The sequence below is a fragment of the Sphaerodactylus townsendi genome, linkage group LG08 (assembly GCF_021028975.2).
Source record: "Sphaerodactylus townsendi isolate TG3544 linkage group LG08, MPM_Stown_v2.3, whole genome shotgun sequence".
Classification (NCBI taxonomy): Eukaryota; Metazoa; Chordata; class Lepidosauria; order Squamata; family Sphaerodactylidae; genus Sphaerodactylus; species Sphaerodactylus townsendi.
This window is the reverse complement of record NC_059432.1, coordinates 104,459,685-104,476,780: the sequence shown is the minus strand read 5'-3', so window position 1 is coordinate 104,476,780 and position 17,096 is coordinate 104,459,685. Positions and strand designations below refer to the sequence as shown.

General features: G+C 53.4%; 1 protein-coding gene across 1 annotated transcript; it reads right to left on the bottom strand.

Moving 5' to 3' along the window:
• Positions 1 to 882: 882 nt before the first annotated feature.
• Positions 883 to 15,614, bottom strand: SOX2 (SRY-box transcription factor 2). Its single transcript, XM_048506830.1, is given in 4 exon segments — positions 883 to 1,508; positions 1,510 to 1,759; positions 1,761 to 2,450; positions 15,596 to 15,614. Coding segments are annotated over 3 exon segments (936 nt in total). The 5' UTR covers positions 1,943 to 2,450; positions 15,596 to 15,614; the 3' UTR covers positions 883 to 1,004.
• Positions 15,615 to 17,096: the final 1,482 nt, after the last annotated feature.

Genomic DNA, 17,096 nt, shown 5'->3' with positions numbered 1-17,096 from the left:
CCGCCCCCGCTGAACAGGATGAGGATTTGAAACAAAAAAAAGAGGCTATTTTAAATTAACAAACGTGTGTGAAGCTGCAACGCATTTCTTTTTTCTGCTCTTTAACAACGTGTAAAAAAAATTTAGTACACCCTAATCTTTTGCCCTTTTATAAAAAAAAACAGTTCAGTGATATGCAAGAACTTATTCTAGTCGTATTTTTTTTTGCCTTTTGTACAATTGCTAAAACAATTAAAACGCCCATATCTTTGTTTTTTAAAATAAAATTCAGCTCCCTTTGTGGTCTTTTTTTTTTTGAGCAAAAGCTATAAACTCTCTGTTATTACCCCCCAGTATTCCAGTAGACTCTTGATGCATTTTTTTAAAAACACCCAAATTCTCGCTTTTAACCTCCTCTCTCTCTCTGTCTTCGGTTCGGTGTCTTTTAATATAAACAATGGACATTTCGATGGCCATGTTTATTTTGATAAATACTGTACAAAAGTCGCCTGCAAATATTAAAACATTTCCCCTCCCCGCCCGCGCTATGCCCCCCCTGTCTCCCCTTTTCCGCCCTCGCCTACGTCCCTTTCTGGAGCCTAGCTCTAAAGATTATTGGTGAAAGACTTCAAAAAGAAAAAGAAAAAGAAAAAAACCCAACTGTCCGCCAAGTTCCGGCCGCGTCCACTGGAACTTCCCGGGAGATGAAACCAACCAACCCAAATAGCTCGGTGGAGTCGAGTCCCTTCCCACAGGAGAGGGGTGGTGGTGGTGGGGGGGGAATCTATACAAGTTCCTCGGTGGGGTTTTTGTTTTTTGGATTTGGGGTGTGATTCGCGTGTCGCTCTGCCCAGTCTCTCTCTGTACAAAAATAGTGTGCCCCCCGTGCCCCCCCCCCCGCTGCAAAAGAGGCCAGGAGGAGCAGCAGCCAGAAAGTTCAAGGTGCAGAGTTTGCCGGCGGTCGGGGTCCTTCTCTCTGCCCGGGCCCTCCCTCCCCTCCTCCCTCCGGGCTCCTCCCCGCCGCCTCACATATGCGACAGCGGCAGCGTGCCGTTGATGGCCGTGCCGGGCACCGGTGCGGTCTGGTAGTGCTGCGCCATGTGCAGCCTTCCGGGGGCCGCCGGCTCGGCCACGTCGGCGGCGGGGAGGTACATGCTGATCATGTCCCGCAGGTCTCCGGCCTGGCAGGGCGCCCGCGAGTGCGACGACGAGGTGACGACGGGCGGGCTGGCGCTGGCCTCGCTCTTGACGGCCGAGCCCATGGAGGCCAGGGCGCCCTGCTGGGGGGCGTAGGCCATGCCGCCGTAGGGGGGCGAGCCGTTCATGTACGTCTGCGAGGCGGCCGAGGGCATGGCGTTGTACTGCAGGGCGCCCACGTCGTAGCGGTGCATGGGCTGCATCTGGGCGGCGGCGTGCGCGTTCAGGCCCGACGGCTGCGGGTAGGCCAGCTGCTCCTGCATCATGCCGTAGCCGCCGTTGGCCCAGCCGTTCATGTGCGCGTAGCTGTCCATGCGCTGGTTGACCCCGGCCGCCCAGCGGCGCCCCGACGCCCACCCCGCCGCCCAGCGAGTTCGAGCCCGGCGGCAGGAGGCCCCCCGGCAGGGTGTACTTATCCTTCTTGAGCAGCGTCTTGGTTTTCCGCCGCGGCCGGTACTTGTAATCCGGGTGCTCCTTCATGTGCAGCGCGCGGAGCCGCTTGGCCTCGTCGATGAAGGGCCGCTTCTCGGCCTCGGACAGCAGCTTCCACTCGGCGCCCAGGCGCTTGGAGATCTCCGAGCCAGCATCTGGGGGTTCTCCTGTCCATCTTGCGCCGCTGGCCCCGCGACCACACCATGAAGGCGTTCATGGGCCGCTTGACCCGGTCCGGGCTGTTCTTGGCGTTGGCCGCCCCCGAGGCGCCGTTGCCCCCCGGCGTCGTCTGCGGGGCGGGGGGCTTCAGCCTGCCTCCCATCATGCTGTACATTCAAGCGGCCGGCGCGGGGCGAGCCGAGGGCGGCGCGGAACGGGCTCCGGGGGCGCGGAGCGGGTCCCCCGGCGGCGGAGGGCGGCGGCGGCGGGCGGGCGGGCGGGCGGGCGGGCAGGCGGGCGTCCCGAGCCGGACTGGACGTCTCCGGGCGGGGGCAGGGCGGGGAGCGCTCCCCCCCACGAGGACCTCCCCCGCGCGGATCAGGACCGGGATCTGCCTCCTCTCTCGGGCGAGGCTTGGAGGAGACTCATAACAAAGACGGCTCGGAGAGGCTTCCCGGAGAAAGTTCTTTTCTTCTGGCTGTCGGGCGCTCCCGCCTCTCCTGCGCCCCTTTTCTCTCGCTCCGGCTCTCCCGGTCTCCAAGAGGCGCCCAAAGTCCCTTCGCCCCTTTTTCTTTTCTCTTCTTTCCTTTTTTGTTGTTGCTCCCTCTCTTTTTTTGTGTCCCAAACACACACTCTCACACACACACACTCCCCCCCACTCCCTCGCACCCTCTCCTCTGTCTCTGCCTTGACAACTCCTGATACTTTTTTGAACAAGTTAATAGACAACCATCCATGTGATGGGGGGCTTGTCAGGGAATAAATGCCTCGCCCCGGCCAATCAGCGCCCGCCGGCTCCTCCACTGAGCGCCGGGCTCGGCTGCCAGTTTTGCTTAGGGCAAGGGCTCTGTGGCGCGCCAGCCTGACGGTCTGGGCTTGGGGAAGCGGCGGGCGGCGGAAGGGGGGAGGGCGGGTGGGCGGGCGGGGAGACCAGGGGCGGGGCGGGGAGGCCCTCCCAGCGCCTCCTTACAAGCAACAGGTCACACACGCCTCGGGGAGGAAGTGTAAACAGCGGTTGTGGCGACGTGAAAAACACACGCGCGCGCAAAACAACACTCATCCCCTGCCCCCCCCCCTCGCTTTTGCAATGGGTTGAAGTTGACTGGAGGAGAGGAGCACAACTTTTTTTTAAGGGGGGAAGGGGACAACACTCCCCCCCCCCCACAACACCCACACTTCTGAGGGGGACTGAGAGATCTGCTCCATTTTTAGTGCCTGCATGGATTCCTTCAGCTGGGCCTCTTTCCTGCCCTGCTGGGCTTCAAATCGCCCCAAACCAAGGGAGACCAGAGAAAGTCCCGGTGGGTTCTGCCCCTCCCTCCTCCGGTGGGCTGCTAAAATCTGCTAAATAATCTCTCTACGAGAAGGCCGGAAGGTTTACCCCTCCCCTTAGGCCTCGATCCGCGAGATCTGCAGGCGCTCTGCTCCTAGTAAACCAGTCCTGGGCATCCCTGAATCCCCTCGGCCTCTCTGTTCACTTGGCAACAGCACTTGTGGCAGACCGGGGGTGGGGGGGCACCGACTTGTCAACTAATCGCTAAGCGGAGGGGGTGGGAAGCGCTACAGCAGGCCTCCTTCGCCCTCCTGCGGCCCCGGGGGGGCTGACTTCAGGGCAGACCTCGTGGATGAGAGTCAGCAATGAGGAGTCCGGCTGCCTACCACAGTCAGGGGCCAGAAGGAAAACAGGGGCCACTTTCTGGCCACTCGGAAACAGAAACCCCGGGTCACAAAGGCCCCCGTGAATTTAGGATTGCCCTAGAAGGGCCTTTGTGACCCGGGGTTTCTGTTTCCGAGTGGCCAGAAAGTGGCCCCTGTTTTCCTTCTCAGACCCACGCCAAGTTGCCTTCCCTCACCCCCCCCCACACTTGCACGTCCGACACCTACTTGCCAAGATGGCCTCTCGCCCTCCCCTCCCCCTCCCCAACCCCCGATCTCCTCCCCACTCCACAGTCTACGAGAGACTCACCCAGGAACAACAGAATCCCACCAGCGCGTGGATTCCCTTCGCCCCCGACTCCCCTCTAAACGAGAGAATCGCTGACCCACATCAAGGCCATCCTGACACCTCCATGGGCCGCGCATTCCCCCCCCTTGCCTACACCCCCCCCCATCGCTCCTTTGGGCAGTTTGAAAGGGGAGGCCTCCTTTCCCACGCTAGGCTGGCTGGGCCAGCTCAGAAGGAGGCGGAAAGGAGCACGGGAGCAGCCGGGCTTTTGGAGGGGCATGTGGAGAGAGGCCGGGGGGCGCGCGCGCGCGCACCCGCTGCCCCCCAGCGTCGCGTTGTTGCAAAGCAGATGCAAAGAGGGGCGGGGGAGAGGAGGGGGGTGTTCCAAAGGCGCGAGGCTCGGCGCGGGCGAGGTGGCGGCACAGTCGTTAGTTACAAATAGGCAGTTTTTGTTAGCTGTCGCTTAAGGCAGCTCAGCCAAGCGCCGGCTGAGTCGCCTTGCAAGGCTGGCGTTGGGAATCGTCGCTCCGAAAACGCAGCGGAGTGCAAAGACAGACAGGCAGAGCAATCCCCCCCCCAAAAAAAAAATATCCCCATCCTTGCTTTATAAAATGCTTCAGCATTCGGGATTCCCTCCCTCCCCCCCTCCCCCCAACCCCAGTGGCGATTTATCTCCCTAGGCGCAACGCAGGGAGAGAGATGGTTTCCCGATCCCTGAAACTCCTCCTCACTGGCTCTCACGCCTTCTGTGTGTATGTGTGTGTGTGTGGGGGGGGGGAGAGACCCCTTTCAGAGCAGAGTTAGAACATCCATCTGGCTGCATTCCCCCACTCCCCCGGCAAAAGGAGCATCCTGGCCGTTGTTTCTTTTTCTTCTATATATATAATTTTTTTGTCTTCGTAAAACTTTGCTTCAACTTGAAAAGCCTGCGTCTGGGAAGATGAAGAGGGAGGAAGTTTTCTGAGCAAACCTCGCTTTGTGGACGGGATTTTCTCGCGCCCGGCCAGGCAGGCAGAATCAAATGTAAAAGGTGAACGTCTGAACTGCTTTGAGGGCTGAGATTTTTTTTTTTTTATACGAAGGTGGTGGTGGGTGGGGGAGGGAGGGGGAGTGAATCTGAAACACAAAAGCTCGGCAAGGCACCCTGGACGTTTGGAAGCCGGGGATCCACGAGTGGGGTCGGCGCGCCCCCTACTGGTCAATTCGGTTTCGCCCCCTTCAAACGCTCCCTTTTCACTGTGTGAAGTCAAATGCTTGGTAACCAGCCCCCCCCCCCCCCCGCTCCCCAAGCAACAACAACAAAAGCGACAGTGTACTATTTGGGCACCTGATCATATATTATAGCTGCTGTGACGCTGATGCTCCCCGCTCGTAGCCGCCGCAGACAGAAAATCTGTTCCCAGGGCTGCCGGCTAGTTCTATTGAGATCTATGGATTAGGGGCAGGATCCTCCCAATGGCTGATGTGAAACGCGGCCTTCTTGCGACGGCTGACTGGCATCACGCGAGGATCGGGGCCCTTACGCAGGAGGAAACAGAACTCCCCCCCCCCCCGCCAGCACCCTGAATGGTCCAGACACCCTCCTCGACTGGGCTGCTGGTTATCCTTCAGCATGAATACTTGATAACGCCTTTTTTCTTTAAAAAAAATAATATGATGGAAAATTAAGTTGGAAAAAAGGGGGCGGGTGTGGAAGGCAGGCTTTTGGTCTCTGTGAATACAGTGTTAACTGTTGGTTAGTGGGGTATATTTTTAAAAAGTAGTGATTTGGTGTGGATGAATGGGGAGGCTGTGAGAAGATTCCACCCCCCCACCCCCAATATAAATAGATGCGTATTTATTGGCACCGAGCTCTACAATAACACGGCTAAGAGGTTAAAGTGGTTGGTTTGGCTCTTGGCTAATTGCATTTATCATCTAAATAAGGTATGAAGCTACCTAACAATTGGGTTATCACGAGTATTTACCGCTTTATTTTAATTAGCCGTGTTTTCCTTATCGGCGCAGTGAACTGTTTCCGGCATACATACATAATAATGCGGTATAGAAAAATAAGATAAGTGCTTTTTGGGACTATCCTCATCCCTTCCCCCCCTCCCCCCCAAAAAAAATCGAAAAATAAATACAGCGTTGTTTCTTTTCAGGCCTTGGAGGTGCGTTTGTTCGGGTCGAGAACTTTGCTTTTCTTTGAAGGAATATTTGTACCCTGATGCCTAGAGAAAGTCTACCAAGCTCCCCCCCCCACAGCTGACACCCACCCCCCTTGATTCATGATCCCTTCCTCCAATGGTAGGAGATGGGCTTTATATAAAAGGCAACCAGGAGAGCGACGTTTCAGTCTGGATTATTTGAAGATCCGTCGCCTTGTACAGAATCTATGGAAAGCAAAGAGCTAGGGGTCACCCCCCCCCATATTTTCCAGTGATGAACAATAATGGGGGGGGGGGAAAGCTACCTTATGAGTTTAGGAAGGGCTGCATAGAAGGCTGTCTTCGTCTTTATTTGCTGTTCTGCTCAAAACTACCACTCAACTCAGAAAAGCATCAAGAGTGGTGTATTTCCTGTCCAAATAACAAAAAAAGAGGGATGTGTTGGAATGGGGGGTACACTACTCCTATTTTTTTTTAGTTTTCCCCAACTCAATCTTCGAACTTAGCAAGCAGTTTCGGGGGGAGATGGAAAGATTGTAACCCCCCCCCCCCACAACCCTCTTTTTTTTGATCCTTCGCTGCAAATAGAGGTTTAACTTGCAGCAATTAGACGGGAACTAGCCAAGCATCTTACTATTATGATGTTCGTTAAAAACCCTTCTTTTCTACATCTGCATTTGAGTGTGTTCCTTCCCCCCCCCCCCTCTTAATCTTCTTATGGAAATGAAGGCGACCGGCAGGGAATCGCCGGAGACTCAGAGAATGTCCTTGTTAAGATGAAATTTCTCAGCATTGTTAATTAGCAGAGTTTGACGACCACCAGTATTGGGGTGGGGGTGGGGGAGGTCTCTGTTTAACCACTCACAAACCCTTTGGCTAGGAACAGCTCTGCCCCCCCCTTTTTTTTTAAAAATGTGTAATTTGAAGGGAGAAATGGGGGGGCCCTCTGAAAAGAGTCTCTCCTGTTTGACAGTTGGGGGCTAGGAAGAAATTTTTTTTTATCTCCTCGTGAAATAATTACTGCCTTGATAACTCAATTTTCCACGAAACGTCAACTTGCCAGCGCCAAAGTTTTAATTTCATTACCCCAAAAAGGAATGTATATTTTTTTTTCCAAAAAGGAAATTCGAAAACACACACAACATTCCCTCACAAACTGGAATACAGCTTTCTTTTTAAAAATAGATCTGTCTAAAAACGAGGTAGCCCCAACTAGCTAACTGGACTCTTCTTTCCTACAAGGATGCGGAAAGAATTACAACAGGGAGCATTAAAAGGGGGGGGGGGGAAGGGAGGTTTGCAGAAACAGATTCACACAGTAAATCCACTGGAAGGAAGAAGGGGGGTTAGATGGGGTGGGGTGTGTGTGGAATTGGAGACGCGAGGAGCCGAGAATCCAGGATAATAACTAATTCGGATTGTGAGAATCCCCCTCCAGCTCATAAGACTGCAGGCCTAAAAAAACACACACACACACAACCTCCCCAGCTCATAAGCTAAACAAACAAGCCAAAGTCTCCCTGGAGGCCTCCGGGCTAACGAGGGCAATATAGCAGATCTGATATAATTACATCACCGCCGTGACGCCGACTAATGCGCCTTTAGCCCGTCACTTGCGGAATTAATAGCCCATCTTGTCCCAATCGTCGCGGGCTTTGATGTGCGCGTCCGCCTGGTTATCGCCCGGGCGCGACTCCCGCGCCTTATCGCAGCCCATCCGCCAGCGCTCCGGTCGCCACAAACGCCGGAGCAGCTTCGCAGAGTGCGGAAGGCGCTGCGGCGGGAAGGCGGCGTTGCTTGCGGATCTCAATCGGCGTGTCTTTTCTGGAGGACAAAACGCGCTGCCGGTTCTCCGGGGGGCTGAATGAAAAGTTTTGATGGGGGTGAAAGGGGGGGGGGGTGAAAGGAGACAGAAATGTCCCTGAAGGTAACTTTATAGTATATAGTTTTGATCCCCAATCCCAATTTTCAATTTCCATTGCAGGAAGAGGAGTGCGGTGTAAAGAGCTCCACGGTCGGAGAAAACTTAATCCCGTGCTATTCACATTTAGAACCTTTGATTTTGGGTGGGTTTTTTTTTAAAGGCTGTTTCAAAGTATTTAATCTGCTTTTTGTTCCCGCGCGTCCGGCAAACCGCTCGATCGCCACGCTTAGTAGTAGTATTACATGTAACAAGGGGGCGTGGGGGGTTGGGGGGTTGGGGAGAAGCTATTCCTTCCAACTTGGTTTTACTGGATAATTCAAGGGCTCTCTGGTTTCTCGCCACCACCCCCAACCCCTCCAGAACCAGAGAGAAGCCAAATGAAGCTTCCCAGAGAATCTCTGGAATTTAAGGAGAATTAAATGATGAGAAACAAAGAGGAGGGGGAGAGAAGAGCTTGCCAAACCATCAAAGCAAATACATCCCCACTGATGCAAAACAGAAATCAAAAACAAACAAACCCAGACCCAAAACTCTCCCAAAGGTTCTGCAGAAATAGCAAAGTATCTATTGGCAACGAGAGAACACGAGCGGCATATTGGCAGTCAGACACCTGTTAGAGTGAGTAAAAATATCCTCCAGACTCAAAGAGGCCCGTTGATTTCAGACGGGCGACTCCAGAGTAGGCTTTTAGGTCGCAGAGACAACTTTGTAGGCCAGATCAGTAAGTCTGAAATACCTCCTCTTAAGTTCTGTGGCTAACCCAAACTAAAAAGCCGTTTCTTGTTCACAGCCAGAGATAAGAACCCCCCAGTAAAGCCAGAACAAGGCATTGTTCAATCCAAGGACGACACCTTCCTGTCAACTCTCTGCTCAGTTGTAAACTCGTCTCCTGGAAAGTAAACTTCATTGGATTTTAAGTGGGGGTGACTTCCAAGCAAAGAAAGTTCAGGATCGCAGCCAGGTTTCAAAAAGGCGCCATGTGGTCTGGAAATTCAGCAGGATTGTGCCAATGGGTTTAGGGCTGGGCTCTTTACACTATATGAAAATATCCACATGATTTTTGCAGCAAAGATAATAAAATGCATTTGTATCCTCACTATCCCCCCCCCCCCTGCATAGAAAGGGTTGGAAACAATTTATTTCTCAGTCTGCTTTTTAACTACCCATATGTAGGGCAAGTTGGTTAATTATTCAGGGTAACTAACCTTGTTTAATCTGAGAGTCTCATTTCTTGAAAATATATTCCACAGAATGCAATGGGGCTTCCTTCCAAAAATGTGTTTAGGGTCTGTTTTCTTGACAGACTTGTAATTCTAGTCTTAATTCTCTTTCCAGTCCTTCTCTGCCACAATTCTGGAATAATCTTTAGAGTTGTGAAAAAACCTTACCAGCGGGGGGGCTTAAAGGGGAGAAGGCTTACAGAGTAAGCAACACCCATTCCAACACCACACAATCCAATCAATAGCTGACCTGAAACCGGATCATTTGTGTGTGGTAGTGGCGGCCATTTTTAATGCCTGCAGAATTGGTGACACTCCAGGGTTGCAATCCAATGCTTATTTACTTGCCCCACTGAATTCACGATTGGTAGGGAGTCACTGGTGGTTTTGAATTTGATTGATTAAGGGGTCTGCAACCTGCGGCTCTCCAGATGTTCATGGACTACAAATCCCATCAGCCACTGCCAATTGGCCATGCTGGCAGGGGCTGATGGGAATTGTAGTCCATGAACATCTGGAGAGCCGCAGGTTGCAGACCCATTTGTACCCTGCCTGTCTTCCCAATGGGGACCCAGAGTGGTTTACATTCTTCTCCTCGCCTCTGTTTTAGCCTCACAACAGCCCTGTGAGTTCAGTGAGGCTGCAAATGTGTGAGTGGCTGAAGTTCACCGAAAGAGCTTGGGTCGCCCCTGGGAGATTTGAATCCGGGTCTCCCATATCCTGGGACCACGCCCTGAACCCGTGTTTCCAAGTAAATGCCTCTTGACCACCACGAGATTGAGCGCACTGAGTTGGGGGTGGGGGTCAAATAGAAGTTAATGCTAAATAAACGTGCATCGGAGCCAGCGTAATCCGGAAGGAAGGGTTTCAAGGGCTTCTCATACCCCAAGGAAATGGCTCGGTGGAAACACTCGGAGGCAGACTGAGTTTCAACAGCAACACTTGGCCATAAATTGCAGAGAAAGAAGCGTTCGGTTCCGAGCAAATGGGCACGGGATCACCAGGCCTGCAACCGCTCATCGATTACCCGGCCGCTGGCTGCCAAGCACCGAGGGGATTCTGGATGTTAAATCAAGGGTTAAAAGCCACGTGGGTCGAGAGGAAGCTGGTGGGCCCTCGGGGTCAATGGATGCACACATTGGCTTCAGCAGGCTGGCTGACCCCCTCCCCGCCCCCTCCCCCGTCCCCCAAAAAAACTTGGACGCGGGTACCCCAGACAACAGTCACCTCGACGCCACCCCTTCCAAGTCTCTGAAAAGCTAACGTCTGTTCACAGCCCAACACCGCGATCCCTGAACGCATTCGTCAGGGAAAAATAAACCTCCCTCCATCAATGGGACTTTTCTGTCCCAAGGGACTGGGCTTTAATTCTGACTGCAGTCGATGGAACTTGGAAGGGAAGCGAAACGTTCCGTTCTGGGATGCCCGCGCCAGTTCTCCCGGGGGTGGGGTGGGGGAGGGGAGGGCGTCTCTCTTGGCAGCTCTTGAGCCGGACCAGCTCAAATCTGGCTGGTTTCATAACGCTCTTCGAATGCGGGTGGCCGGCCAAAGATCTCCTTCCGCACCCCCCCACCCCCAACTCCCCAAATGACCTTTCCTAAAGATCAGGGCGCGGCGTTGCGAATCAGCCCCTTGGGGGGTTCCTCGAGGCAGACCCGACCCCTGGCGTGGCTCAGCGCGGCTCTTTGCGGGACAGGCGCTGCTTCCGGGGGGCTTTTTGGAGAGGGGCTTCAAGCCAGCCGGATCCACCAGGGCGCAGGGCTGGCAGCACTCCTTTATGCGGCGCCAAATGCGTTGTTGTGACTGGGAGGCATCACCGAATGTCTCCTTCCCAGAGCCCCGCAATTCACTCGCGCGATCAGCTATAATGAAGGCAAGACGGACAGGTTTGCTCGGGCCGCGTTGCGCCAAAGAGCGGTAATGCGAAGATCACCGGCGGGCCAGACAGGCGACATGTCTCTCTCTTGCAGACTGTTATGATTCGCAGCGACAATCCCCTCGCCGCCGCCGCCGCCGCCTAGCTCAGAAACGACCTGACACCGCAAACACCTCTAAGGCTACTCGCTGCCTCCTTCAGAAAGCCCCTGAGATCGGTTGGCCCCAAAGATCTCAACTGGCCCCCTTGAAGAGTGGCCGTCAAGGGCCTTTTCTAATCTCCCTGGTCTTGGGAGAACCTGGTGGAAGGTGATTTCCTGCACCTCTAGGTCTACAGAAGAAGATGAGTTTGGATTTATACCCCGCTTTTCTCAACCCTAAGGATTGTCAGCGGCTTACAAACTCCTTCCCTTCCTCCCCCACCCCCACAGACGCCTTGTGACGTAGGCGGGGCTGAGAAAGTAAAACAGAACTGCTAGTGGCTCAAGGTCACAGGCCGCAAGTTTGACACCTATGTTCAAGGTGGAGGAATGGGGAGTCAAATCTGATTCTTCAGGTTGGAGTCCACCATTCATGTAGAACAGGGGTCTGCATCCTGCGGCTCTCCAGATGTTCATGGACTACAAATCCCATCATGGCCATGCTGTCAGGGGCTGATGGGAATTGTAGTCCATGCACATCTGGAGAGCCGCAGGTTGCAGACCCCTGATTAGTAGAAGAAGAGTGGGAATCAAACCCAGTTTTTCAGATTAGAGTCCATCATTCACGTGGAAGAGCGAGGGATCAAACTCCAGATTAGAGTCTGCGGCTCTTGACCATTACACCATGCGGGAAAGAAACACATTTTGCACCCCAGCGAAGCCAACAAAACTGCGCAGAATTAATGGGTATAATGATGGTAGTACATTGGGAAAGGGTTACCAACAGAAACATAGGCTCATTCCGCACATGCAGAATAATGCACTTTCAAACTGCTTTCAGTGCTCTTTGAAGCTGTGCGGAATAGCAAAATCCACTTGCAAACGGTTGTGAAAGTGGTTTGAAAACGCATTATTTTGCGTGTGCGGAAGGAGCCATGGTTAGATGGGGGTCTTGAGAAGGCGCAGTGCTGCCCACATGCTCTCTTGGGTGGTAGCAAGAACCCCTCAGCTGGTGGGCGTCAGGGGTGACCCACTGATTTCCAGATAGACCTGCTGTCCTAAGGGTTGCAGGCAGAAACTTCCAAGAAACGACACCCAACCAGAAAATCCGATATCTAGATGCGCACATAAAATGCGAGGGTGGGTGGGTGGGCACACCGAAGAAAAGAGTCTTGCTGGATCAGACCAGTGGCCCATGTGGTCCAGCATCCTCTTTGACACAGGGGTCAAGCAGTTGTCCTGGAGGACCAGCCAACACGGCACAGGAAGCGAGGGTCAAATCCCATCTGACTTATGGTGACCCCCTGGTGGGATTTTCAGGGCAAGAGACGATCAGAAGTGGTTTGCCTTTACTTGCCCGCATCTCACAAGCCTGCTAGTCCCGGGAAGTCACCCATCCAAATACCAGTCAAAAACCAACCCTGCTTAGCATCTGAGATCTGACCAGATAAGGCTAGCCTGGGCTATCCAGGTCAGAGTATATTTATGCCTCGCATATGCCTTCTCCCAAGAGGAAAGGGATGCCCAGGTGAACTTTGCATGCCACAGTGTATATTTTTGGTACATCTTCACCCTCTTTGCCATAACCCACCTGCAAAACTCAACTGAACCTGGCATTCTAGCTCAGGGGTAGGGAACCTTTAACACTCAAAGAGCCACTTGGACCCGTTTTCCACGGGAAAAGAAAACACTTGGAGCCACAAATAATTTTTGACATTTAAAATAAAGATAACACTATATATATATATATAGGGGTTTTTTTTTAACCTTTTACTCCGCTCATTCTGAGAAGCGCATGGATGCGCCCGCCCTGCTGCCTGCGGGGCGGGCGGTGGCTTCGGCCTCGCCAGCTGCCGGGAAAGCGCCCGCCCCGCTCCAACGGGGAGGGCCCACAGCGCGGCCCAGCCGACTGTGGGCAGTTGGCGCACCTGCCCTGCTGCCTGCAGGGCGGGCAAGGACGGGGCTGGTGGCTCGGCTCGTGGAGCCACAGTGCAAGGGCAGAAGAGCCGCATGCGGCTCTCGAGCCGCAGGTTCCCTACCCCCTGTTCTAGCTGTTAAGGTTGGGATACAGGTTGGGATTTCATCTCCAGCAAATAATGGGATGGAGAGGGATGAAGTTGGGGTCATCTAAAACGTTGTCAGGCGGCACTCTGCCTCCCGGTGTTAGAGGAAAGGGAAGGCTGGGAGGGGGAGGGCAGCGGCCTGGGGCCTTCTCCCCAAGCAATGCATTCGATGGGACCCAAGGGCAGGCATCAGGGTAGATTTGGACCCCCTTTAAGCTGAAAAAAACGGGTTGAAACAGGTTTCACACCCCACCGGGTGCACACAAGTTTGTCAGAAGGAAATCGAATGGAAGCCGGTTGACTTCTATTGAGTGGCCCAGCACCTGGAAATAGCACGGATCCCCCCCCCCAAACACACACTCACACGTGTATCCCCCGCCCCCTCAGCTTCAGAATTTGGGTCCTGAACTTCACAGTCCCCGGACTGAGTAGAAAAGGGTTTTTATTTTTCTAGTCTCGGCCTAACCCGAGCAAGGGACAGTTTTCTAGAACGCATCGCTCTGTCGGGGCTTAAAACAAGAAGTGGCACTCTGCTCCACACAGGGGCGGGATGGGGGGGGGGGGGCGCGTGTTGGGATGGAGCTTCAGCTCCCAAGCCTTTCTAACCACCCCAAGACGATTTACAGGCTCCTAAGTCAACCGCGCGCCCCAATACACAACAGCCCAGTTGCTTCCAAGTAGTCCCATTCGTGGGCTTTGTGGCGGGGCTGGCTGTTGCCTCGCTTGTCTTGCAGGTGACCCGGGGCGGGCATTCGGGATGGGGAAAGAGGCTCCCGATCTCTCTCTCCCCCCCCCCCTTCTTTTTCAGGCAAGAGGCCCCGGCCGCTTCGGTGTTTTGCTGCGCAAGGCGCTTCCCCGAGGAAGACAAAAGCCAAGAAAGCTGCAGGCTTCCCTCCGAGTCGTGCCGACGTTGGAGGCCGGGAGGGAGGGAGGGGGGGGGGGCGCCCGCGTCTGAATGCACCCCCTTACCCCGAGCACTGGCCTCCCCCCCTCTCCAAGCTCCGAGGTCGGGCTTAAGGCCTTTGCCATCCGGCTCAGCAATCCTAGGCCCCTGGGTTGGGCAGCAAAGCGCGCAGAGCGGACCTGGCCGAAGCCTCGGTCCTGCAAACCAAGCGCCGCCTCGGGAGGGGTGGGCGGGGGAATTAGGGGGCCTTGGGGGCACGGTCGCCCCCCCCCAACTCCCTCCGCTCGGGTGGAAGGGACCTGCTGGGGAGAAGGCCTTCCTTGCGTCCCCTGCAGGGCTGGGGAAGTTGAGGAGGGGGCTGGGGCAGAAGGGCACCCTCAGGAAACGCGGGCCCCGGGTCCTCGGAACTGGCGCGGGAGAGCGCAAGAAGCGGTGCAGAATTCGGGGCGCCCTTAGCCGGCTGCAAGGGCCCCCAGAGGCAAACGGCGTCTGGAAGACAAAGTAGGGGTGCGGGCAAAAAGAGACGGCTTGAAGGGCGTCCCCTGGGTCTCAGTGTCCTTTACTGGCAAGTAAAGATGCTGAGGATCGTGGCCTCTACCCGTAAAAACAAATCTGGGCTTTCATGACGAAACAGGAGCCCAGGAGAACTTTAATAAAGACGAACGCCTGAGTTCTGGTGAATGGGTTCCTTCGTGAGTCTTCATTTTGTTGCTACAGACGAACCTATCCGGAAATTCACAGTTTCCTGGCAAAATAGCAGGACAAGGTTTTCTCTGATTTGGACCAGTTCCAATGAACGCACTTATTGATTACTCTAATGCGAAATAAGTTTGAGACACCTTTCCATAAAAGACTGTTTTGCCTCCGAACCCATAAGGATAAATGATTGATTCCCCCCCCCCCCAATAAGGCAAAGTTTTTAAATTTTACATCTACATTGTATTTTTTTGTAATCCTTTGGGTTTTTAACTGTGGGCAAAGGCATCCTTAAAAAAATAACCTCAAGGTCCAAATATTGTTTTTTTTTAAATTAAAAAAGAAATAGTGCGCTGCTCTGACTTTGAATATGATTTCAGAACTAAGCACAGAAGGCGCTGCTAATGGGCTTAATGATTTTCCCTTTCCTAAAAGCAACATAGGAAAGGAGAATTGTGTGTATGGAGGATTTTTAAAGACAATAAACTTTTAAGTGGAGGGAAGACTTTTTTAAAAAACCCTTGGGCCCCTTTTAAAGAGGGGCTGGCGGGGGGGGGGGGGCTCTAAATTCTCCTGCTCTGTTGAAAAGGAAACTTTTCGCAAGCGCCGTGTGGGGCAGGCCAGCCTGTCGCCCGGGCTTTGATTTTAATTGCCAGCCGGTTTCCTCTGGCGAAAGTTGGCGGAACTGTTGTGCGCGAGCTCCGCGCAGCCCCGCACCGGAGCCCGAGGGGCCGTCCGTCGGCAGGACTGGCGCTGCGGCCAACAGGGGGCGCTGAGGGATCCTGCTCGGCCGCCGCCTCTCATCTCAGCCCATCACAACTCGGCGAGGAGCGGGCGCGGGCTTGCAAGCTTAGCTGGGGTCGAGTACAGATCTTTTAGTCCTCGTGGATAAAAAGAGATTAAAGGCTAACTTCTCTCTCTCTCTCTCTCTCTCTCTCTCTCTCTCTTTTTCCCCCTCCTTTTTTTTTTAGCATCAATTTTAACCAACTACGAAAAACGTGGAGCTTTTATCCTTTGATGTCTGCCTAGAAAGAAACGGCGGTGGCATCGGTGGAGGAATCACGTCGTTTGCGGAGCCAACCAATCTAGGCGTGAAGTGGGGGGAAATAATTTAATTAATAAATGATCTTCCGGAGAGACGCTTAACCCCCCCCACCAATCTCTGGCTCCCCTGCTTCCCCCCCTCCCGGCCCCAACCAGGCCGACCCCGTCTTGCTGAGTCGCTGCGTCTGATTCAGCGCCTCGCACCGAAATAAAATAGCTGCGCGTTAAAAAAAAAAAAAAACCCTTTCTTCTGCCGTGTTGATAGTGTTTCCTTTCTGCGAGGGGGTGCGTCTCTGGCCACACGAATCCGTTTTATGGGAAAGGGGGAGGGGAACCCCCGGAGAGCGCCCCAGATAAAAGCCCAGATCTTTCCGGGGGGGGGGGAGGAATGACAATCCGAAGTCAAACGTGGTCTCCGCACCCACTGGGGATGGAAAGCCTAAATGAAATTGTAACGGGCTACCCAGCCCCCCACTTAAAAAAAAACAACCCTCTTCACCTGTATTTAAATAGCACGCCTTTAATTACAGCGGTCGGGGATGTACGAGGCTGAAATGAAATTAGCAGTCATTACCAGCTCCTTTAACTCCGTGGTGCTTTTGATCAGCGCTAAATTAGCTTCCCGGTCCTCACAAAAGATCCGTCGCCAGCAGTGGGCTGTAAATAAGACAGCTCGACCTGCCCTCCACACCTTTTCTCCTGTCAATCACAGCTCCGTCATTCAACCCAAGATTAACCTTTATCTACCAAATGCTTTTGGGGGGGAGGGGTTGTTGTTGTTGTTATTGTTGTTGTTGTTGTTGTTGTTGTTGTTGTTAATAATAATAATAATAATAATAATAATAATAATAATAATAATAATAATAATAATAATAATAATAATAATAATAATAATAATAATAATAGACTACTGAAAAGGAGGGAAAGAAATTCAAAACACTCTCCCAATTTCCTAAAAAAAGGAACTCTCCTCCTTTTAAAAATAAATAAATAGATAGATAGATAGATAGGCAACGTTTGGGCGATTACAAAAAACCCACTGACAAGCGCGCTTGCAGACAGGTGGGTTTATTGAATCCCCTCCCTCTATCTTTTTTGAAAGACATGATTTCCAGACAATATATCCATACGCATATGGAAAGTTAAGGATAATCGTAAAAGCTTTTTTGGGGGGAGGGGGAAGGAATCGCAGAGCCGGAAAGAAACTCCCTCTTGCTCTTGGGGGGGGGGGCACTGCAAATCAGTGGAGAAAGTTGGGGGCGGAGAAGAGGGAGAGAAGCGGCCGCCTCTTGGGTACCGCTGGATTCAAGCGAAGGCGACTCTCCGTCCTGCCATGAGGGGGCGCGCGAGAGCAAGAGCGCGCCTCCG